The sequence below is a fragment of the Jaculus jaculus genome, chromosome 15 (genome assembly GCF_020740685.1).
Source record: "Jaculus jaculus isolate mJacJac1 chromosome 15, mJacJac1.mat.Y.cur, whole genome shotgun sequence".
NCBI classification, from domain to species: domain Eukaryota; kingdom Metazoa; phylum Chordata; class Mammalia; order Rodentia; family Dipodidae; genus Jaculus; species Jaculus jaculus.
Window position 1 is genome coordinate 37,522,893 of NC_059116.1, and position 24,289 is coordinate 37,547,181.

General features: G+C 54.1%; 1 protein-coding gene across 2 annotated transcripts in view; it reads right to left on the bottom strand.

The window, feature by feature from the left end:
• Nucleotides 1-1,299: 1,299 nt before the first annotated feature.
• The window catches only part of Mllt1 (MLLT1 super elongation complex subunit), a 73,205-nt gene continuing 50,215 nt past the window's right edge, over nucleotides 1,300-24,289 (bottom strand). Inside the window, exons 4-12 of one of the 2 annotated variants that reach the window (XM_004655000.2) lie at nucleotides 18,194-18,337; nucleotides 12,885-13,010; nucleotides 9,707-10,255; nucleotides 6,947-7,034; nucleotides 5,877-5,985; nucleotides 3,724-3,823; nucleotides 3,570-3,641; nucleotides 3,372-3,443; nucleotides 1,300-3,279 (exon numbers count right to left, since the gene is read on the bottom strand). In XM_004655000.2, the coding sequence (XP_004655057.1) occupies nucleotides 3,151-3,279; nucleotides 3,372-3,443; nucleotides 3,570-3,641; nucleotides 3,724-3,823; nucleotides 5,877-5,985; nucleotides 6,947-7,034; nucleotides 9,707-10,255; nucleotides 12,885-13,010; nucleotides 18,194-18,337 (1,389 nt within the window). In that variant the 3' untranslated portion in view covers nucleotides 1,300-3,150. The remainder of the gene's footprint in view (nucleotides 3,280-3,371; nucleotides 3,444-3,569; nucleotides 3,642-3,723; nucleotides 3,824-5,876; nucleotides 5,986-6,946; nucleotides 7,035-9,706; nucleotides 10,256-12,884; nucleotides 13,011-18,193; nucleotides 18,338-24,289) is intronic. The other variant, XM_045135080.1, reaches the window with a different exon arrangement.

Below are 24,289 nucleotides of genomic sequence, written 5' to 3' on the forward strand. Positions count from 1 at the left end.
GGCTCTAGATGCTCTGGATCCTTTTCTGCTGCCATTGGTAACTTCTTATACACCTCACTTTTTAGTATAAGAGTGTATTTTGCTGGGTTTTTTTTTGGGGGGGGGCTTTTCCCCCTAGGCTGCTTTGCTGTGGCTCCTATGCCGCCATCTTAACCGGAAGTCCCCTGGTGGGAACTTTGGGAGGTTGAGCCTTGCTGGAGGTGGGGTGGAGGTTACTGGGAGTGGGCCTCAGGGTATTATGAATGACCCCGCCCCACTTGCCACACTCAGCCCTCCTCCCTCCCTGCTGGAGATGTGATGCCCGGCTGTGTTCTGCCATGATTCCTCTGCCATAATGAAACTCCCTCTTGAAACCAGAAATAAGCCCTCTGCCTCCATAAGCTGCTTCTGGCCAGTAATTTTGTTCCAGTAATGAAAAGGTAACTGCTACAGTCACCCAGCCTCAAGTATTTTGTTAGGAAAACAAAGATTACTACAGTATTGCTGGGTGAGCCAAGTTCATATTGGAAGTCTGTACTTAGTGAATTCTGACTTGTTTCGTAAGAACTGGGGAGACAGCTCAGTGGGTAAGAGAACCTGGGTTGAATCCCCACAACCCACATTTTCACACCATGCACACCTGTCACTATGGTGGGTGGAGGCAGGAGGACCTCCAAGGCTGGCTGGTGCTGCCTTGGAAGGGGAAGCCACGTCCTGCCGAAGCCCCAGCTGCCACCTGCTCACGTGATGGGTCTTCAGCACTAGCTACTCCCACGCACTGTGGCCGACCGAGGGGGTTGGGCTGAGCTGTGACTAAGGAATGCCACTCCAGTCCATTCCAGTGCCACGTGGGGTGGGCGCTGGATGCCAAGTGGATTCATCTACAGAAATGGGGCCAGCCATTGTTCTGCTGGAGGGGGTTCATCAGCTCAGCTGGGTCCAAAGCTAGATCTGTCATGTGACTGGCTAATGGCCAACAGAAGTCTGGCAAGAGATGCCTCCTCCATCCACATTTGCCCTTCTGTCTACCTGCCACCCAACACTCACCCTTGATCCATTCAGTGATCTGTGCAACCACCTGCCCATCATCCAAGCCCCTCCCTGCCCATCCTCCTGCTCAACCACCCACCCACCCACTCACCCTCCATCCCAGCCATGGACCCACCCAACCAAGCTCAGGTCTGCTTGGCATGGGGACCTCGGCCCTCCTTCCAAGGTAGCACAGTACCCTCTGCAGCCCCAAACCTCAGTTCCTAGGTGGTGTGGGCACATTTCTCTACAGCACCCTTTGCTGGCTTGGTACTGAGGCAGCAGCACGAGTCTGCTTTCCATCCAACTTTATTTCAACTTTTCTAGAAAACACCTCCGTAATTTCACAATTAAACAACAAAAAAAGGTTTAAAATCCAGGACAGAAGTGATCCTGTAATTGGTTACAAACACAAATCTCCTTATTCCTTTTATCCAGGGTTTGGTCTGGGGCCAAGGATGTGTCCTTCCTAGAGACACATGCTAGGTAAAAACCCTGGGGGCGGGGCAGGTATCCCATACCTTTGCCCCCGGAGGGAGACCACGGAGCAGAGGGATTTCAGGGGGTGGCTCAACAGACGAGGGCTGTCACACGATGCCACCCCTTCCTATGCAAGTATCCCCAGAGCACTTGAGGCTCTGCTGCCCTGTACCCACTGGGTGGTCACTTGGCCAGTCTGGGACCCAGAGCAGCTCTGGAGGACAGCATGACCTTCCGGCCAGTGGAGGTAACTGAGATATGGTCGGTGCTTTGAGACCTTGGGAACCCTTAGAAGGGCTGGACACTGGCCCAGGGAAGCAGGTGGGCTGGGTGTTCCCGGTGATGCTCGGGAAGGAAGACGGGGCCCCCTGGGCTGGGGCTGAGGCTCTGCTTAGGACACCGAGACTGCATGCCACCGGTGCTTCTGTCCCGTGTCTTGGAGTTTGCAGAGGTGAGGCTGCAGCTGTAGAGTATTGTTGGCCTGCCTGGGGAAGGGGCATAGGGCCACCGAAGGGCACGGGACACCTGCTTCCTCTCAGCTGGAGGCAGTGAGCCAGGAGCAATGGCAGGATGACAGCCATGGGCTGGGCTTGCTCCTTTCCAAGGGACTGAGGGAAAGACTTGGAGACAGGGGTCCCCCGAGAGGGTTCAGGGTCTTTTGGACAGACGGACTGGAGCAGGGATGGGGTGAGGGACCTGGAGAAGAAAGGCCAGGCCTCCCAAGTGTGAACTCACATACTGGGAGCAAGCGACAGAGAAAGGTGGTCACAGCGGTCCTCTCTCACACCTTGGTCAGGGCACGAGCACAAGACAACAGAGTAGGGTGGGGCAGGGCTGGTGGGGCCCACGGTGGGCACACTGGGCCTCAGGCCTGGAAGGTGGGCTGAGTGGAGGAGGGCGAACCCTGCCCTGGGCAGTCAGGACCCAGAGTGGAGGCGAAGGCCATGGCCAAGAAGAGAAGGCAGCCTGGGGCAGGGTGGGGCCAGGCCACACACATCTTGGGCACCATGTCCTCTGAGCACAAACCATCCCATTGTATTTGGCAAAAGCTCATTTTTTCCAAAGTTCAAAGAGTTGATCAAGAAAAGGAGAGGAAGGTTCCATGGGAGGTGGCAGCCAGGGGCAATGGTGCAGCTCTGGAAGTGTTGGTGCTGACTGAGGAGAGCAACCCGAGGACTGGACTTGGCCCACAGGAGATGGCTGGGTTCTGGGATTCAGATACCCTCTGAGCCATAAGAGCGTGGAGACATCTTAACCCCTGAGCACAGGCCGTGAAGGACCACACCCAGTGCATACATACATACAACACACGGAGCTGTACAGCAGGGCAGCCTGGCCAGGGGCCTCCAGGACACAGACGGTAAGCCCAGAGGACGGCAGCTGTGTCCACATGTGGGCGTGGACACCCAGCTGAAGCCTCCTAAGGTCTAGGCTGCTCAGAGAGATCCAGGCATTGGCCCCATGCCACACAGCCCCAAACAGGGTGCAGGACTGGAGTGAGGTGGCGAGGGGCCCTGAGAGCCCTCCAGCAGAGCGTGGCTGACCCTCCACCCTGGACCCCTGCCTGCACTCCCAGCCCTGGAAAGTGCAGTGGGCTGAGGCCGGGGTGGGTGCTGTGGACAGAGCGGAGATGCGGCCTCCCCGGCGGGCACCAGCGCACGGTCATGTGGCCACAGCCTCCAAGTAGCTCTGCAGCTTGCGCACAGTGCTCTCGTCCAGGGAGAAGAGGTCAAAGTCAAAGGTGGTGTTGGTGACATTGAAGTGGCCGGTCTCCTCAATCAGGTTGACAATCTGCAAGGTGGGCAGTGGGTCAGGACAGAGGTAGGTGAGTTCTTGCCCACAGCCCAAAGAGGAAGGAGGGGCAGAAAGGGAAGAGGGTGTACCTGCTGCAGCACATTGCGCTCCCGCAGTGCCATCAGCCTCCGGTGTAGCTCCACCAACTCATCCGTGTAAGCCTGGGGTGGGCAGTGGGGTGGAGGGGGTGGGAGCATGAGCAGTTACTGAGCAGGCCTAGGAGGCCCCAAGCCTGCTCCTCAGCCCACCCCTGTACCTTAGGCCCACCCACATGGCAGCAGCCCCACCTTGTCATAGGCACCCTTCTTCAGCATCTTGTCGGGTTTCCCGCAGGGCTCAGGGCTCCTCCGGCCAGACACCTGCAGGGACCAGAGCCAGCCTGAGCTGTGAGCTCCTACCCTCCACGGCCTTCTCCGGCTGCTCACCTATGCCCGCACTCACCTTGCTGTTGGGAGGGGGGGGCTTCTGGGGAGGTGGAGGCTCACGACCTGGTAGGCAGGAGTCAGCACTGTTGTCACTTTCACTGTCGCTGAAGCTCAGCCTAAACGCCAGACATCAGGGTCAGCGGTGGCCTACCCAGACGCCCTTGCCATGTGCCTGGTCAGCAGAGGACAGTGGCCCAGGACACTCCTCCTGAGGGAGGGCTTATGTGCCAACCCTCCCTGGTTGACTCTGAGAGCTCTAGATACTAAGTCCAATCCCACCAGAGATGTCTGCTGGTGGCCTGAGCATAACTGAAAGCAGGCTACGTGAGGATGGATCATGGCCGCAGCTTGTGTCACACAACCACCCCACAGCCCCACTGGGCTCAGCTGCGAGGCATCTTTCCACCATGTCAGAGACTCTGAGGGTTGTGCAGGGGCCCCTCTGCACCTCAGAGCTGGACACAGAGCCCTGGCCATCTCCCAGAACATCTGGGGTCTGTGGTAGCTTGAATACATGTTTCCCATAGACTCAGGTGCTTATAAACCCCTTCTTGCCCTAAACTGTGCCTGGTTTGGATATTCATCCCAGCAACGCAGAACTGATTACAAGGCCTGACCTGGTAAGTAGAGCCGACATCTGCCCCCTTCATACATTTTTCCACTTTTCCCTGTCTCTAACAGGCCACATGAAGTGCCAGGATGTACCCCAACCTATAGCCACCCCACTGTGGGGCTGGAGCTAGGTAGTGAGAACACTCTTCTTACTCCCAGGAGAGCCCACCCTGCCCACACCAGGGGACTTGGTCCAGGTCAGACTGGTTGCTAGGCAACAACAGCCTCTCTAATTCCAGGGTCCAAGAGGTAGGGCCACTGCAGACCCTAGGCCTCGTAAGCATGGGGACTTGCCAGTGCCTCCACCTGTGTGGCATTTCTGTGACAACATGGGGATATGGATATAACTTTGTCAGTCCAGGAGCTCTACCCAGAATCTCCTATAAAAGTCCCAGAGAGGGGCTGAAGAGATGGCTTAGTGATTAGGACCCAGGTCCAATTCCCCAGGACCTATGTAAGCCAGATGCACAAGGTGGTACATGTATCTGGAGTTCATTTACAGTGGCTGAAGGCCCCTGAAGCACCCATTCTTTTGTTTTTATTTAATATTTTGCTTTTATTTATTTGAGAGAAACAGAGAGAGAATGGGTGCACCAGGGCATCCAGCCCCTGCAAACGAACTCCAGATACATGTGCCACCTTGTGCATCTGGCTTATGTGGGTCCTAGGGAATTGAACCAAGGTCCTTTGGCTTTGCAGGCAAGTGCCTTAATTGCTAAGCCCTCTCTCCAGCCCTGGAGCACCCACTCTTTCTCTAATTAATAAAATAAAATAATTTTTTTAAAAAGAGGGGCTGGATTTGCAAAGGACCCAGGTTCGATTTCCCCAGGACCCATGTAAGCCAGAAGCACAAGCCAGTGCAGGCTTCTGGAGTTTGTTTGCAGTGGCTACAGGCCCTGGCATGCCCATTCTCTTTCTCTGCCTGGCAAATAAATAAAAATAAAATATTAAAATAAAGAAATCCCAGAGAGGAGATGGAAAGGCCTTTGCCTCAGTCCCCACAAGGGTTCCCACCATGCCTGCCGATCTCTTTAGGCTCACAGAAGCCAGTTACCAAGCCATATTGAAGCCAATTTCCCTGTCCTCCCTGTGGCCAGAAAACAAGTCCTTGTGGGCCAGCTAGGACCTCAATAAGCTGCCCCTCACTATTCCCCTGTGCAGGGACAGTACACTGAGGGCAGCTGAAGACTGTAGCAGTCCTGGCTCTCAGGTCCTGTGGGAGCTGAATGATGGGCGCCCCACCCTTCCTGACTCTCACATGCTGACCCTGGCATGCCCGACATGCCCAGCCTTCCCATGTGCAATACAAATACAGCCTGCAGACGAATGCTGCAACGGTGGAAGACAAGCCCAGGGGAGGACAGCTAGTCCACCCAGTGTCCACATGGTCAGCTGCCCAGAGGCCAAGACCCGGCTCAAGAGTTCCCTTGACCCTGACTTGGCCCACAGAGGCCCCAACACTCAGAGCCCCCTCCAGCCTGTTGGGCTCTGCCAGCCCCAGGCCCTACTACCGCATGGCCTGTCACCCATGCCCACTTGTTCATGTGACCCAGTCACCTGGACTCCCGGCCTGGATTGGCCTTGAGGGGGGCCTCCTCTCCCGACGACGAGTCATCCTCATCCGACTCTTCCGACTGCAGGTCCTCCACCATGGAGCGCAGGGGGCCTGGGGCGAGGGGGGTTGTTGGCTGAGCCTCCAGGGCTGACTCCCCTAGGGCTCCTCCCAAACACCCACAGCCCTGCAAGCAGGGCCTCCTTGTCTCCCCGCCTCTACCTTCTTGGCCCTCCTCACAGGCCTCAGGACGCTGGCCTGCCACCAGCCCACAGGGACCCTCCATCACAGCGGCAAAAGATCAAGCCCAGGCCGGCCTGCCCTTGCTGGTGCAAGGCCTGCAGCGGAGCCTGCACCCTGTAACCCTGCGTGCTGCTCCAGCCACTGTCAGCCCTTCCTCAGAGGTCCATTTCAGTCCCCTCCAGACGGCATCTTGGTTTAGATTCCTGTTGCCAAGGCAACAGAGGGACACAAAGCCCTCAATTACCTTGGTCACATGATGGTGCTTCAGTCGGTTCCCTCCCTAGCCAGCCTATAAGACCTTGGAGAATATGGGCTTCAATGACCCCATCCCCCAACCAGCCCCAGGCTGCCCCCCAATGGAGGTCACTGTGGGGAAGCAGGTTCACTGAAGCTGGAGCTGTGGTAGGTCAGGCCATGCTCAAGACCCCCTGAAGGCTGTCCAGGACCCTCTAAGGCAGGAGACAGCAGACAACCTGGCCTTCAGCCTCCTCCCAGGAAAGCCTTGAGGTGGCCCTGGGCTTAATGTGGAATGGGACAGGACACACCAGGGCAGAGAAGCCAACATGTTCTTGCAGCAGCTAGCAGGCCCCAGAGCTTGTGGCTCCAGGCTACGGAATCCAGGGACTGCCACTGAGGCCCAGCAGAAGGAAGACTACATTCCCAACATTCAGGCCTCCTGCTTCCCTTTAAATACTGTATAGTGGGTATGGAAGTTCACACCTGTGATCCCAGCACTGGGGAGCCTGAGACAGGAGGGTCACAGAAAGTCTGAGGTCAGCCTGGGCTGGAGTGAAAATGAGACCATGCCGCCCCCACCTCCTGGTGGACACACCTTGGCTGTGGTTCTGCGAAGGCTCAAAATCCGAGTCAGAGCTGGAGTCAGAGCTGGAGCTGCAGTTGGACGGGCTGGACTGGGCAGACTTCACCCGTAGTAGGGAGTGGGCAAGGGGAGAGAAGGCACTGTCATCTTTCAGGCTGGAGACGACAGGGATGCCACTTCAAAGACTACAGGAAGCAGCCGCCTTTCCGCCTGCTCCTGGACCCAGAGCCCAGGGTATCATTCACTGGAAGCTTCCCTTCCAACCCAGTAATTTTCCTACATGTCTAGTGGCAGAAGGGGACAAGACTCCAGAGACTTCCCCTTCAGACCCACACATCTTCCCAGAGCCCAGACCCCACCTGCCCAGAGGTAGTGGGTGTGTATATGACTGTACAACAGACACACTTAAGAACAGGGCCTTGGGCTGGAGAGAGATGGCTTAGTGGTTAAGGTGCTTGCCTAGGAAGCCTAATGACCCAGGTTTGATTTCCCAGTACCCCCAGATGCACAATGTGGTGGCACATGAGTCTGGAGTTTGTTTGCAGTGGCTGGAGACCCTGGCACACTCATTCTCTTTCTGCCTCTTTCAAACAAACAAATTTAAAAAAAATTTTAAAAACAGGGCTTGTTTTTCCTCTCTGCGGCTGTGCCTCAACTCTGCCACAAGGGGGCAGCAAAAGCCAAAACAAGAGCAGAGGCCAAATGCAAGTAAAAGTGAGAACCTTCCCCCCATGTTGGGTGAGTGTGGGGGTCTGTGTGGAATGATATGCTACATGTGGTTTGTCTGGTTGGTGTGCAGTTATGGCATGGTGTGTGGGCATGTGCAGGGTATGCGGTGAGCATGGTATGTAACGTGTGGTGTGAAGGTGGTATATGGTGTGTAGCATATGCTGTGTGATTCAGCCTGCTGCATTTATGGGTAAGGACAGTACCTGCCCCAGGCCTGGGCTTCTGCCACCAGACTGCCTAAAGGTGTGGGCAACCAAGGAGCAGCAGCACATTCTCAAGGGTCTAGGCCCTGGGGAGAGCTCTCAGACCTGTCAAGCTGCCCCTCACCTGGGGGTATGGAACGAACCTAACCCCCTGGTCAGAAGGGGGGAAAGGAGAGGGGAGGGGTGGATGGCAAGAGGGTACCCTGAGCCCAGCAGCTTCCAGGCCCTGCCCACTCAGTAGCTTGAAAGAAGTCAGTGTGCTTGGCGACGGGGCATTCTCGACTGAGTGAAATCGTCTCTGTAGGGCTCACTGTCCCATCCTCACCTTCCCACTGGCGAGCACTGTTCCCTGGGGACCCACCTGGGGCTATTCTGCTGAGGTGACAGGACAACTGGTTCTGCACGACCAGCCCCGGTCCCACCAGCCCACTGCCCTCACGACAGCCCTAACAGTGGTCTGGGCAGACAAAAGGAGAAAACTATAAAGATGGCTGCCGCCTTGGGGTCCCGTGTACACCTCAACTTTCTCTTCTTGCTCTGTAGGCCAGGACAGGCCCCACTTTTAATGAAGCTGCAGTTTCCCCATCTGCTAGGAGCTGGTATTTGCTGGTGGGGCCATGCTGGGAGCGGGGGCTGAAGGCAGGAAGAGCCCAGAACAGCAGCAGAGCTGCAGCACTGCTGCCACGCCTAACGCCTCTCTTCAAGCAGACTCAGGGGACAGGGACTCAAGGAACCTTAAGGCTTCCAGCAAGAAAGGCCAGATACACCACAGAGGGCAGACAGCTTAGCTATTGGCTGCCCCACTCCGTGTGTAGGCCCTAAGTGGAGGGGCTGACTGTCTGAGGAACCCCAAGGGCCACCACCCCAAAGTATCCACCGGAGGGTGGGGGCAGGGGGGGATAAGCTCCATCTCTGTCCCAAGTGCCAAGTCCTAGCTGAGGTACAGAGATGATTCTGGGGAGGGCCTGGCTCTAGGCAGTTGGGTTTCCCGGGGCCATACACAGGCAGAGGCGGCTGCAGAGCAGGTACTGAGGTGGCACCATAGAGCTTGCAGGCTAGGAGGGCACGAGGTAGCCCAGGGCTTTGGTAAGGAGGTGCAGAGCCCAGCACCTGGCCTCCCAGCAGGCATCTCCTCCAGTAAGGAGTCCAGTGACCCCATCCCTAGAAAGTGCTGCTGACAGAAGCCTCACCCAGCTTGCTCAGAGCCCCCAGCTGGCCCTGAAGGCAGGCTGCTGTGAGGCTGGCACAAGCAACTATGTGAGGGACGGATGCCAGGTGCCTGATGGAATGCAGATGCTCAGGGTCCACAATGCTGGGGAGCCTCACAGCCGGAGTGGACGCCTAGCTCTGGTTGGAGACTCCCGAGTCTCCAGTCACCAGGGCACAGTGCTCAGAGGCAACTCTCAGTCCCTCCCAGAGACAGGCTGCTCTCCACACTCATGGGTGGGGCTATGATGATGTCCCTGAGCTATGGGCCACCTGGGGAGGGATCTGGGAATGACTCAGATGGAGAAGGCATGAACCTCATGGGATGCCAGACTGGCAGAAATGCTGGGAGGGATGGTGCAAGGGTGGGCACAACACTAGCTCCTGTGTGGTGACTGAGGCTGTGCCCTATGCAGGGGCTCAGGGCTGCAATGACCCTTTACCAGAGCCACCCCCCGCCACACACACACAGCCCAGGAGGGAACCTGCACAGAGGCAGCCTCCAAGGAGGCTTGCACACCAGGCAGGCAGGAAACAGGCTGGACGAGTGTGGAGGGCTGGCCAGCACGCGTGGGCATCAGGGGGCGGGGAGAGCACTGCATGCTGCTGTGAGAAGGGCGGGACACGCGCTCACCTCAGACTTGAAGGAGGCCTCATCCTCTGAGTTGGAGTCCTCAGCCTCCAGGGCCTTCTTGGTCTCTCGCGGCTCACTCTCGGCCTTCACCTTCTCCCCTTTGCCACTGCTTTTGTCCTTGGCTGGCTTCTTTTCGGGGAAGGATGAGGTGCGGGGCGAGGTGCCAGGAGCACCCCGTGACCCCTTCGAGCTGCTCTTCTTTTGCTTTTTGGCGCTTGGCTTCGGTGAGTCCGTGGCAGCTGGCCGCTTGCTGGAAGCCTTGGGCAGGGTGGAGGGCTGGGGCGCCCCCTTGGGGGACATGCTATCCAGCCTGGTTTCCTTCAGGGCCATCTTGGGCTCTTTGAATGCAGCCTTGGGTGGTGGGGCCTTCTCCTCCTTGGGCGGCCGGCCCTCGCCCAGCTTGCGAGCAGTGTCCTTGGAGCTCTTGGCCTGCTCCCGTTCCAGCTCCTTAGAGGAGCTCTTGCTCTCTGAGTCCTTGCGGGGGCGCTCACGGTGCTCCTTGGTCACCTTGTGTGGCTTGGAGGACTTGCTGCTTTCCTTGTTGGCATCCTGCAAGGCAGAGGGGCAGGGAAGGGAGGGGGGGAGATACATGTCAGACCTGCATCTACAGGCTGTGCGGCTCTGCCACCCTGTCCCTGTAGTTTGATCTGCCTTAATGAGACTCTAGGAAGTGTTCCGAGTGAAAATGGGAGACAGCAAGTGAGAGACATACAGAGCTGTCTCTCCAGCTCTGTCCATGCTGGGGAGGTCAGGTCAGACCCTGCCCTTCTCCCCTCCTCTAGGCCCCAGGACAGGACTTCAGTGATGGACACGGGCCCTGCCCACCTCTTCTACTCCTCTAGGTCCTGGCATAGGACCTAATGCTTCCAGCCTTCCTCTAAGGACCTCTCTAGCCCATCCTTGGTCTGGTCTGGGCTAGTCCTGGGCCTCTGCCCTAGAAGTTCAGAGGGCTTAGGGGTTGGCCTGTGACACTTTCACGGGGGACAGAAGAACAGCACAGATCCCACGCAGGTGACTCCCATCTGCCTACACCAGTGTTTCTTCCGAGTGAGGGTAAGAGCACCTACCTCACAAGGTGGAGACCATCACAGGGGCACGCGGCAGGGCCGCAGCCTAAGTTCTTCTTGTATTGTCTCCTGTCCCCAACTGTCCCAGGGCCCCTCCCCAAGACAGCACCCCCTGCATATGGGTGTCAGCTTCCCTGTCAACACCCCACAGTTGCTCCAAGCATTCTGAGGTGTGGACCCACACCTCTGCTACAAACAGCTGTGGGGCATGCAACCAGAAGCCAGGCGCCTGCAGCTCAGCCCTCCAGAAAAGGATCCTCCCTCCTGGGCAGGCGACTCAAGAGTGATCAAAGCCCTAGGTGACCTCAGAACTAGCCAAGAGCAGCAGAGGGCATGGGCGGGCCAAGCTGACCCTGGAAGCAGAAGGGGCCTCACTGTGCTGCCTGAGGATCCAGAGACAGACCTCTGATCTGCAGTCACCATCTTCCTTCAAACCTGCCACCCACGTCAGTACCCAGAGGTCAGGAACAGCTTCCCAGAAGGGCGGGCTGTGTGTCAGCCTGGCTCTGACAGCCCTGGGCTGTGGGAAGAGGATACCCAAGAGGGTCCACATGTGGAACAGCACAAGAACCGCACTCTCCTGCAAGCTGTGGCGAAGAAGGGGCCACCATTCAACAGAAAGCTGTGACAGAAGGCGCCACACTCTCTAACAAGCTGCAACACAGCAAGGGCCACACTCTCCAGCAAGCTGTGAGGAAGTAGGAAGAAGCCCTTTGAGGTTCCCACCCCTTCTTGCAGTAGACAAGCCTGCCAGAAGCTAGTCAGTATCACAGTCACAAGGAACAGAAGATGAGTGTTCAGGGGCATATCCATGGCCACTGGGGTTATTTCTCAGCAGAAGACCTTCCTGAAGGTACCTGGAGCCCCCAGGCTCTCTGAAATCCATATAGAGGTAAGGACAAAGATCATATGACACTCAAAACAACTAAAAAAATCATGTCCCAAAACAACTAAAACCTGAGCTTTGAGGATCCATAAGGCTGACGACTTGGATCCTGCTGGGGCAACACAGCCCTAAGGTGGACTCAGTGGGCAGCGACCCCATGTGGGCAGAGCCACCAGAGCATCCATGGCTATGGCAGCTTGTGGCCAGCCAAAGCAGCTTCTCAGAGAGCTGTCCAGAGAGGAGAACCTTGGCGGGATCCCATGCTGCTGTTTGGGATCCCCAGGCAGCCACCTTCAATGACCCCAGAGGTGGCATCCTTGCCACCAGGGAGGCATGTATTCCCAGGCTCAAGATGACCATCATAGCACTTGTGCTACGTCCCATGGACCTCCAGGGAATGGCAGCAGCTGGGGAGAAGCCCTGAGGTCCCCAGTGAGGATGAATCTGACCTCCAAACTCCCAGAGGCCAGCACAAGTGACAAAGATGTCGATCCACCCCGAGGATATCATGGACCTACTTGCCTTGGGGAAAGAAACAGAACAACCTGGCCTGAGTGAGCCCCATAGGTAAGATGGCCTGAGACCCCAACTTGACCTATGGGGGGTGCCCAAGCCAACAACACCCCAAGGGCAGAGAAGCAAGAATGAGAATATGAGGAAGGGCAGGTGCATGAGATAGCCCACTGCCCTAAGAGTTCCCAAGAAGGCCAAGGCTGGCAAGTGGCCAAAGAGAGACAGGCCATAGTTTCATGGGCTTAGATGTTCTGTGACACCACCCACTGGAGCCTTCAAAAAGGCCAAGCAAAATGACCAAATGCCTATGTCTCAACAGGTCAGCAAGATTACCTACATGCTACCCCTGCCCTCCCTGAGGCCAGCTCTCCTCTGTGCCACTCAGAAAGGCAGGAATAGCTAATAGCAAGCAGCAGGGGCCTTGCCAGGAGCCCAGAGGGTGGGTGCCTAGCTGCAAAGGAGACACTCCATCCAGCAATAGTCCAAGGCTACACAGGAAAAGGACCTGGGCAGGATCTCTGGCCTCAAGAGGAACGGGGATGGGGTACAAAGCAGATCACAAGCCCTAATCCTGCGATGCTAGGGAAGCGACCGAGGCGGGCGGCAGGCAAGCAGAGCGCTCAAGAGAGATGACAGGACAAAGGCAGCGCCGCAGCTGGGCCCGGCCCACGCTCGCTCTTCCTCTTCAGAGCTGGCCTTCCGCCTCACTAACCTTGGAGCCGTGGGATGGTTTGGTCTTCTTGGGGTCAGAGAAGGCAGAGAGTGGAATTGTGGGTAACATAGGGTAGTCGGGGCTGGGCCTGGACACCGTGTCTGCTCCTTCGGGCATTACCATCACCTAGTGACAAAGAAGAGACAACGTTATCCAGGGCAGCAGGAGGCAGGGCGGGGCCGTGGAGCTGGCTTCCCAGAGGAGGTAGAAGGGGAGCCGGAGGCCGGCTCCAAGAGCTGCAAGCATGTGTCCATGGGGGTGGGCAAGTGCTGGGAGTAAAGCAGGCTGAGGAGTGGCAGGATCTCCATCACAGCCCCACAGATATGCCAGACCAGGCCAAGAAGACTCAGGCAAAGCTAGAGATGGCAGCTGGGACCCCAGCCAAGCAGACCACCAAGGAGAAGCCAGAGAGAGGCACAGCTGGGAGAAGCAGAAGGTGGCCTGACTGAGCAGCTTCCAAGAGGCTGTACAGATGCAACATGCCTCCAGGTCCAGCAGGCTGGAGCTGCACAGACAGCAGCAAGGCAAGCCCAAGATCAAGGACAATGTGGAAGCCAAGAGGGAGGCGGAAGACCTTCCCAGAGTGGAACGATTAGGAGGGGACACCAGCTCTGCTCTGGTCACAAGGCTGCAATGAGGAAGGGCCTCAGGTCCTTCTTGGAAACACCTGTCTCCTGCAAGCAGCTCCCAGGTCACAAGTTTGGGACATGTCCTCCAAATATGACTTCACTCGGCAGGTGGGACAGCTACTGGGACTCTGAACATGGTCCACATGGCAGCCATCCGAGCAAAAGAAAGGCATTTAAAGGAAAGGGCAACTGGCAGAAGAGGTGTCCCTCGTAGCCCTTTGTGACCAGCCAATTCTTTCATCTGAGGACACTGATGTCCTGTGGTCACGCAACACAGGTTGAAAGAGGGCAGAGACTCAGGACTATCCTGACCATGACATGCTCACCAGAGCCTGACTACAACACAGAGGCATGTCACCAAGGCCATATCTTTCCCAGCCAGGCCTGACTGATGTGCAACAGCCAGTTCCTAACCCCCAAAGCCCCGCCCCCGAGATCTGCACTACACATATACACACAGCATGCACGCACACCCACCCACCCACCGAGGCCACATCCTCCTCAGCCGGGCCTGATATGCACCAGCCAGCCAGTTCCTAAAACATAACCCCTCCCCTGAAATGGGCAACACACACACACACACACACACACACACACTCCATAAAATCTACACTTCAGGGCTGGGAACACACACTTATACACCACCGAGAACACATTTTCCCCAGCTGGGCCTGATGTGCACCAGTTCCTAAAACCACCCCTTGAGATCTGCACTTCAGACACATACCCACCCTTCCAAGAGCAGGATAAATGCCCAGCCTGGGGCCTTTGCTGAGGCTCACTTTCCTCCCATTCCCTAGCCAACCCAGGGCCCTGAAAGGCAAGCAGCCTCCGGTCTCTACAAAGACACCTAAGTACCGACACAGCTTCTGTGGGACCCAGGCTCCCTGGCCATCAAGCAGAAGACAAGAAACCCCCTGGACGCTGGCTGACGGTTGAGGACAGTGGAAACCATCTCATCACTGCTAAGGATAAGCACACTCCAAAACTCTGGAACCTCAGCAGTGACACAGGTCAGGTGGGAGTGCTCAGGGTCATCTTGGTACCACCTCCACTGCACAGTCTCTCAGCGCAGGGCTAGGAACAGGCACTGTGTGTACCTGGAAAACTATCCTTGAGATGCTCATGGTCCAGAGAGCCATACAAAGACAGTTACCTGATCCTGGGAGTCACTGACAGCCACCAGGCTTCTCTAATGGAAACCACCTGCGGGCCTCTCCATGGTCTCCTTTTCAGACTGGTCCTGAAAAGGCAGGCTGAGAGGGACTGGCCCTCCCTGCTCCTCTGCTGGATTTATACATCTTGGAGATGCCCTCAGGGCCTCATCTCCAAAGCGTGGGCACCATCTCACCCAGGAGGCTGTGAGGCACTCAGAGAGGCAAGGGCACACTGGCACTCCTTAAGGAAGCTGATCTGGGACCCTAGGGGACGCCCACACATAAAAGTGGGGAGTGGAGTGGGGAAGCCTCTGCCACAGCCCAGACTTCAGGGCAAAACAGTTCCCAGTCTGCACACATCCAGCACAGGCCACTGCTTCTCAGTCAACCTCATAGCCCACATTGGCTAGGCAGTCACAAGCAACACTTTAGTAAGAAACATGCAGGACTGATCCAACTGTCATTTCACCAATACCACCATGTGAGTTTACAAGCAGAGTTCCAGAAAGACCCAGCTATAGGAACTAAGAGGAAGGGGATGCTTCTGACTCCAAAAACATCATAGCTACCTGTTGCTGAGGCAGGGCCTGCCCAACACCACCAGTGCATACTCCACACAGCACACATCACAAATCCCCCACACCTGCCCAACACCACCATCAGATCACACACAGCACACGTCAGATCCCCCTACACCACCAGCTCACACACTCACACAGCACACTTAACAGGCCCAGCATACCACCAGCTTACACTCACACATGTCACAGATCCCCACCTGTCCCACACCAGCTCACTCACAATACATCACAGATCCACACACACCTGCCCCACAACATCAGCTCACACTCAACACACATCACAGATCCCTGCACACCTGTCCCACACCACCAGCTCACACTCACACAGCATACTTCACAGGTCCAGCATGCCACCAGCTCACATTCACAGAGCACACGTCACAGATCCTCGCATACCTGCCCCACAATACCAGCTCACTCACACAACACACATCAGATTCCCCCACATACTCCACACCTCTCTCACATACATCGATACCACAAACCCAACACATACAGACCTCATAAATAACCTTACCACATATTCCTATAAATAAATGCCACCCATACAGCACAACTTCACAGACACCCCATACAAGTACCACATAACCACCCCTCACAGCACATGCATACTTACAAATAACCACACCACGTACTCCCCCACATAAATACCACATATCCTCCCACACAGCTACAGTGCACATATACCACATAAAAATCCCCACAACATGTGCTGGGCATGGTGGCACACACCTTTAATCCCAGCACTAGGGAGGCAGAGGTAGGAGGATCACCGTGAGTTTGAGGCCACCCTGAGACTACATAGTGAATTCCAGGTCAGCCTGAGCTAGAGTGAGACCCTACCTCGGGAAAGAAAAAAGTGAAAAATCCCCACAACACACACACACAACACAAATAACACTATCACACTACCCTATGCAAATACCACACACATCCCCACTCACACAGACATTATGCACATCCCCCATGTATCTCCACACCTCACACACATATACCACACAAGCAACATGCAACAGAGACTCTTAGCAAGTAACACTGCCACACACACCTCTACCACATACATACCATGCATATAATTCCTCCAGGTGAAACAGACACTCTACCCTTTTCACATACCTCAGTACTTCAGACACACACCCCTTCACACCACACATACACACAATAATGCAACTATATACTGCCTTACATAAACAGCATGCATATCCCCCAGCACACACTGACATCACATATAAGTATACCACACAAACACTACTACATACTCTCTTATATAAATACCAGACATCCCCCCCTCAGACACCATATGCATACATATATCACACAAACACCCCACACATCCACACACATGCAGCTCACAAGTAACAAAATACTTCACCATATAGATACATATGCATCTCCATACCAGACACCATACACATTGTCACAAACACCTGTACTATACATACACATCTCAAACAATACCTCCAGATACCACATACGCATACCCCCTTTCTACATTTAAAGACACTATGCAAATGTATCAAATACCCACATACACTATCACCCAACCTTCACCAATAATACCACCACACTTCTCACTCACCCACCCCACATACACAACTCACAGACAACAAGCACACATACCACACACACCTCAAATAACCTCAACACATTCTCCCGCAGATACCTCACATATCTCTACACCTCAGACATAACAAATACCAAACAAAACACATCCCCCCACAACACATGCACACCTCACCCCATGCAGATACACATGTACCTCATACCATTTATACATGTCTCGCACAGACCTACCCCACGCCTTAAGCCAGACATTATACATATCTCCCACAGTACATAAACACCTTAGATTAACACCAACACACACTCCTCATATAGACACCACACAGATTTCCATACCTGACACACAGAAGCACCACACACCTCACCACACACGTAACACCAACACTCCCACATAACACATACACACCTCTCAAATAACACAACATACACCCCTGACAGACATCCCACATATGTCCTCCATACCACAAAGCTCCTGCTCTCACATACACAGACACTACACATACCACAAACCTTAAAAGAACACATTCCCCTTACAAATAACAACAGCCTGGCCCAGTGTGGTGGCACACACCTTTAATCCCAGCACTTGGGAGACAGGGGTAGGAGGATCACTGTGAGTTTGAGGCCAGCTTGAGACTACAAAATTATAATAATAATAACAACAACAGCAAGAACAGCAACAATGCACCACCCTCCCACTACACACTTAACCCCCATACCATACATACTACACAACCCAAAGCACACACTATATGCCTCCCACAGCACAACCAAACACACTACGCACTGTATATACTCCATACATACACATCACAACAAACATGCACCACATACTCCACTACCAGTATACATCTCCCCTCCCCCACACCACTTCACACTGCATGCATACGGCACACAATACAAACAGGACAGCCCTGGCGGGACTACAGCAGGCATCCAGATGCATCTAGACATGCCTGGTGTCCCTATGTGGCTTTGTCCTCCTGTGACCAGCCTCAGCCTGCAGGTCCCTTGGCAGACTGTGTGATCAGCAGCTGCACTAGCCTTGTCCACACTGACAAGTACCTGTGCCCACCCATCTCCAGCATGGCTATCAGTCTGTACTCAAGCCAGCTTGTGCAAACCTGTCCTGAGAGGCCAGGCAGGAGCATGGCATCAGGGGATCTGCAAAAAAGAGCCCCTGGCCCCACCCACATGGTTGGATGCCCAGAAGCAGGCCTGCCGCACCTGCTGAGTGCTGCCCAGGGTTGGCCATGAGGACAGACCAGCCTGGCACCTATCCTTCCTGGCTGTGTGTAGGAAGAAGCCAGTCACCCAGAGCCAGTGCTTGGCACCTCAGCTGCCCAGGCTGGGGTTGGGCTGCCTCGGTATGCACTCACCCCACCGGCCATGAGCAACTTGTAGCGGAACTCGGTGGTGGGGTTGTTGAAGGTGAGCTTCTCGCAGCGCAGGTGGTTCACGGGTGGGTTGCCCTCCAGGTTCAGGAACAGGTCGTAGGTGAAGCACACCTTCCGGGGCTCCTCCTGGCACACAGGAAACAAGGAACAGTCTACGTCAGGCATGGGTGGGAAGCCACTGTGAGGGACAGGACAGCTGCCACCTGCCCACAGATGACGCTCTGCTCTCAGGCCCCTGGCTGCTTCTCTCCTCCTGTCGACCAACACCTTCACACATTACTTGAAGCAGGCAGGGTAGGCGCCCTCCACAGAACAGAGACCACTGCTGAAAGAGGGCCACGCTCCTGAAACCAGCCCTGCCCCTGAGTGGACAGCCTCACAGGAAGTACCACTGACACATGGGGAAACTGAGCCTCAACCTGCAGTGACTGGCATTTTCCTCATCTTTTTATTACAATCCTGTGCACCCCAAGTTATATAAGCCACAGATCTGCCCCTGCAGGGTGTGGCTATAAGCAGCACAGGAGAGGAAGGAGCACAGAATCCCATGGTGAAAAATTTCAAGTTCTTTACCACAGGAGGCCCTCGGGACCAATGGGGGAGGGGTCCCAGGACACATGGGGTCCAGGCCTATGGAGGTGCCAATGCCTTCTATGCAATATTACAGAATCTGGGTGGAGCTTGGACGTGACCTCCTGTAGAATCTGTCATCTCTATGTGATCTGGAATATCTACTGTCGTGTAATGCTATGTAAACAGACATGACATACTGAACTGCTCTGAGTATGACACACACGTAAGTGTGCACAAGTTCAGTACAGACCCATTTTCCTCTTAGTGTTTTTGTCCAAGGTCAGGTGAATCCACAGTTTCAGAACCCAGAGACACAGAGCACCAGCCTCATGTACACACCTGGCTTTTGACAAGGAAGCCAGGCAATTCCAGAAGTCTCTTCAACAGTCACATGCAAAAGAATGAAACTGAACTCCTGTGTCACACCACATATAAAACAATTCAAACCAGAGCAGGCACCCGGCATGGTGGCACACACCTTTAATCCCAGCACTCCTCCGGAAGTCAAGGTAGGAGGATACTTTTGAGTTCAAGTCCAGACTGGGACTACATAGTGAATTCTTTAGGACAGCCTAAGCTAGAGCGAGACCATACCTCGAAACAAAACAAAACAAAAAGTCTACATGTGGCTTGGGGAGTGACTTAGCAATTAAGGTATTTGTGTGAGAAGCCAAAGGACACCGAAGGACACCGGTTCGATTCCCCAGGACTCACGTAAGCCAGATGCACAAGGGTGTGCATGCATCTGGAGTTCATTTTCAATGGCTGGAGGCCCTGGCATGCCCATTCTCCCCCCCCCCTCTCATAAATTAAAAAAAGCCTACATGTCATAGCAAATATTATAAAACTCTCAAAAGAAAATCACAGTGTGACTGTGACCTACCAGTCACTCATTGAAGGACTTAGGATCCAGAACATACAAAAGGTCTTACAGAGCAACAATAAAGACAAGTAACACAGAGATCATGTGGCCAGATCACTCCAAAGTTCACAGGCACAGAAACGAAAACATGCTCACACTCACAGTTGTGGAAATGTAGAACCAACCCAGTCATCAACAGAGGCCCAGCTCCATGAAGGCCTAACTCTCAGCCATGAGAAGGGCGAGGCTGACACATGTTATAGCTGGGCCTCAAGGACCAAGTGTCAGCAGAGAAGCCAGGCAAGGGACAGACAAGAAGTGTATCTGTGGTACCAGGGACTTGGGGGATTGGAGAGACTATGAGTGGGGACTAGGCTTCCTTTCACACTGATGAGAATATTCTGGAATTAAAAACTATTTTGATTAGCACTAGCACATCTGTTAACCCAGCACATGGAAGGTAGAGACAGTAGGATCATGAGTTTCAAGGCCAGCCTGGGATACCTGAGACCCTTTTTATAAATAAAACAAACAAACAAATAAAACCAAGGAGGCTAGGATGACTGCATAGTTTGTGAACTTGAGACACCACAGACACTGCACCTTTACAGGGGGCACTGGCATGTGGCCACACTCAGCCACAGAAGACCTGCATGGCCTCCTGGTGTCCTGTTGGGCTTTTCTATCCTTTATCATCAGGAGTGGCTGAGCTTGTAACAGTGGAGGCCACTACTATAGCACCTCCCACAAAGGCAGCCGAAGAGTGGCAGAGGGCGGCAGTGGCAGTGGCAAGGTGGCCATGGAAGGAAGGAAGCCAAGGCTGAAAAATGGAAGTCCTCAAAGAGCCAAGATAAGAAACTGGGCCCTGGAGTTAGGGAGCCTTGAAGGCTGATGGCCACAAAGACCTTGGCCCTACAGCTGACACTAGCCAAGATGCTGGGTTCCCAATGGCCAGGGGCCACAGTTTGTAAGCAGAAGCCAGCTCTGCAAGTTCTGGAGTCCCAGTGGTGTCTGAAAGTAGAGGCCTGGCCAGCACTGTGACATCCCAACATGAGCAGAGTGACTATCTGATGGCAAACCTGGGAAGTAGGAGAGAGCAGGCAGGCAAAGGTAGCCTACAAAATTTCAAGATTATATCCTATGGTCTTATGAAAGAAACAAGACTGAGCGCGACTCCCTGAGGGTCAGGGAGCCCTGCCAACAACCTCATCAGCCATAGGCCATCACTTAGAGGACTGAGGTTCCTTAAGTTGTAGTCACTGTGCGCTGCTGACTACCTAGTCCTCAACGCTCATCCCTAGACCTGTGACCAGGACCAAGGTGGGGTGCCTGGCCTTCACAAAAGGGCAGGCAGGAAGGCACATGCTTGGATGGGTGGTCAGTGGCTCTGGGTTCCCTTTAGGATTCAAAGCTGCCCAGCCCCAAACAGGTGTCTGAGTGTCACCATTCCACAGACAACAAAAGCAGGCAGAACTAGTCCAGGCCTGTGGGGCCAGTTTGAATGTGAAATGTCCCCATAGCTTCATGTGTTCATGATTAGGCCACATACTCAATGCCCAGCTGCTGGAAATTTGGGAAGTGGAATCTTGCTGAAGGTGTGTCACTTGGGGAAGGTCCACGGTGTTATAGCCCAAGCTCTCCTTGCCAGAGCTCACTCACTCTTGCTGCAACCTCCCAAAGGCTGAGGCAACATGACACGCCCAGCCTCTGCTCTGCCATGCCATGATGAATTGTCCTTTCAAGACTGTAAGCCAAAATAAAATAAACCCTTTCCTTCCATAAATGTCTTCCAGTTTGGATGTTGTGTCCCTGAATGAGAAGGTTCTGGAGAGTCCCTGGTCTCTGGAGAGAATCCTCAGGTCCACAGAAACCCACTGGGCCCAGCAGTTCTTTTCAGAGAAAGTAGTGCTGGACTCGCCGCCATTGGAGCTATCAGCACAAATGGGGGCCAGAGGGGCTGCCACGGGGCTTCCCACAGGCTGACATACCCACACTCTAGGCCTCAAGGCTGACAACAGGATCTGAAAGCACAGGCCAAAGGTGGCCAGCCAGCCAGGGAGCCCCAGGGTGTGGTCCTTGATCACTACAGCCGGTCCCCAGTCTACCCTCACTCCAAGCAGCAGCAGTCACCTGTAGGCTTCCCATGTTCTCTGGCCAGATTAACACAGCCACCCACACCCAGACCATGGGCCCCAAGCCAGTGTCTGTCCCTCCACACTCAGCAGACTACAATGCCACCGAACCAGCCTAACCATTGCTAGTGCCAAAGGCTTCAGCTCACCTGTGCAAAGCCCTCAGATGTGGCTGGAGTCCAGGCTGGCCCTGGTCTATGGCCTGGACTAGCTGACCTGCAATCCTCACATGCACCACAATGGTACCCTGCTGGAAACATTCCCATCCTCGGTGCCGGAGAACAGTAGTGGCCTCCTGGCTCCCATCCACCTCCATCCTGCCCACATGTACCTAAGGAACCGAAATGTGACCGTGGCCCCAGGTCTAAATGCAAGTTCACACAAGACCTTGCCTCAGGACTACCCTCAGGATTGTTCCTACAGACAAGCTACAGCTTCTCACAATACTGTATGAGGGAAGAGTTAAGAGGCCTCAGACACCCAGCCATCAAAAGCCAGATCCTGATCAAAAGCAATCATTTAAGAAAAACTAGTGCTGGGGAGATGGAAAGGCAGGGAAAGACACGCACTGCACAAGCATGAGGACCTGAGTTCCATTCCCAGCACCCATGTACAAAGCCGTACAGCCTGTGACCCGAGTGCAGGGGAGAGTGAGGCAGGAGGATCACGGGTCAGCTTGCCTGACTGAAAAATGGGGAGTTTCAGGTTCAGTGAGAAACTGTGATTCAGAGAAATAAGGTCAGCCTGGGCTAGAGCAAGACCCTGCCTCATAAAACAAAAAAAAAAAAGAAAAAAACCTTTTTTTTTTATGCAGGGTAGAGCACACCTTTAATCCCAGTACTTGGGAGGTAGAGGTAGGAGGATTACAGTGAGTTCAAGGCCACCTTGAGAGTACATAACGAATTCCAGGTCAGCCTGGGCCAGTGTGAGATCCCACCTAAAAAAATAAATAAATAAAATAAAAATAAAAACAAATATATATATATATTTATTTATACATACATATGAATTTACTTGCAAGCAGAGAGATATAGGAGAATCTAGGGCCCCGGCTGCTGCAAACGGACTCCAGATGCATGTGCCACTTTGTGCATCTGGCTTTAATGTAGGTACTGGGGAACTGCACTCAGGTTGTTAGGCTTTGCAGGTAAGTGCCTTGTTGAGCCAGCCCTCTAGCCCTAGAATTTTTTTTTCTTTCGAGGTAGTTTCACTCTAGCTCAGGCTGACCTGGAATTCACTATGTAGTCTCAGGGTGGCCTCCAACTTATGGCAATCCCCATACCTCTGCCTCCCAAGTGCATGTGCCACCACGGCCAGCTCCACAGTCTGAGAGAGAGAGAAGGAAGAGGGAGAAGAGGGAAAGAGAGAAATTGACAGTGAGTAAGCATGACCACAGCAGGACCTCTTACCACTATAAATGATCTCCAGACACATGCACCACTTTGTGCATCTAGCTTTACATGGATACTGGGGAATCAAACCCAGACCAGTAGGCTTTGCAAGCAGACACTTTTAACTACTGAGTCATCTCCCCATCCCTCTATACACAGAGAAAGAGGCAGATAGAGAATGGGCACACCAGGGCCTCCAGACACTGCAAATGAACTCCAAGATGCATGTGCCACCTTGTGCATCTGACTTTACATGGGTACTGGGGAAATTGAACCTGGGTTCTTAGGCTTTCCAGGTAAAATGTCTTAATCACTGAGCCATCTCTTCAGCCCTCTCTCTACATAGATTTTTTTAAGTGCTTTATATTAAAGTGTTAATTGAATACTTTTGGCTCCACATCAACCCTCCTTATAGCTCTGAGCTCCATTCTGCACTCTCCATGTCCCCATCTTGGTGCTAGGTGCAGGTGGACAGTGGGTCACAAGGCTGGCCTCTCAAAACCCAGACCCAGCCAGACAGACTTCTCCACCTGTCCACTCTCTCCAGGGATCTCTCGGGCCACCCAGTGAGCGGCTAGTTCTCTGCTTCAATGGCACAAATACTCAAGAGTCCCTGTTCTTAGACTAGCAGCAGAGGGAGCTGAGGGTTGGTGGTACTGGACCATGTGCCTTTGGCACAGGGATCTCAAGTCCTGGTCCCCAGCAACATGGACATAGGGAGCTGGTCACTGCTCAAAGTCATGTCACAGCAGTGGCCAGAGAGGATTTCGGTTCCTACAACCCAAACATCATCTTTGTAACTAGAAGAAAACCTGAGGAGATGGCTCAGTGGTTAAAGGTGCTTACTTGCAAAGCCTGCTGGCCTGGGTTTGACTTCCTAGTACCCATGCAGAGCCAGATGCAAAATGGTACATGTGTCTAGAGTTTGCTTACAGTAGAAAGAGGCACTGGAATGCCTATTCTCATTCTGTCATAAATAAATATATATTTTTAAAGGTAGCTGGGCTTGGTGGTGCTCACCATTAATACCAGGTAGGAGAGTCACTGTAAGCTTGAAGACAGAATGGGGCTATAGAGTGAATCCAGGAGACAGACAGACAGACAGACACACACACACACA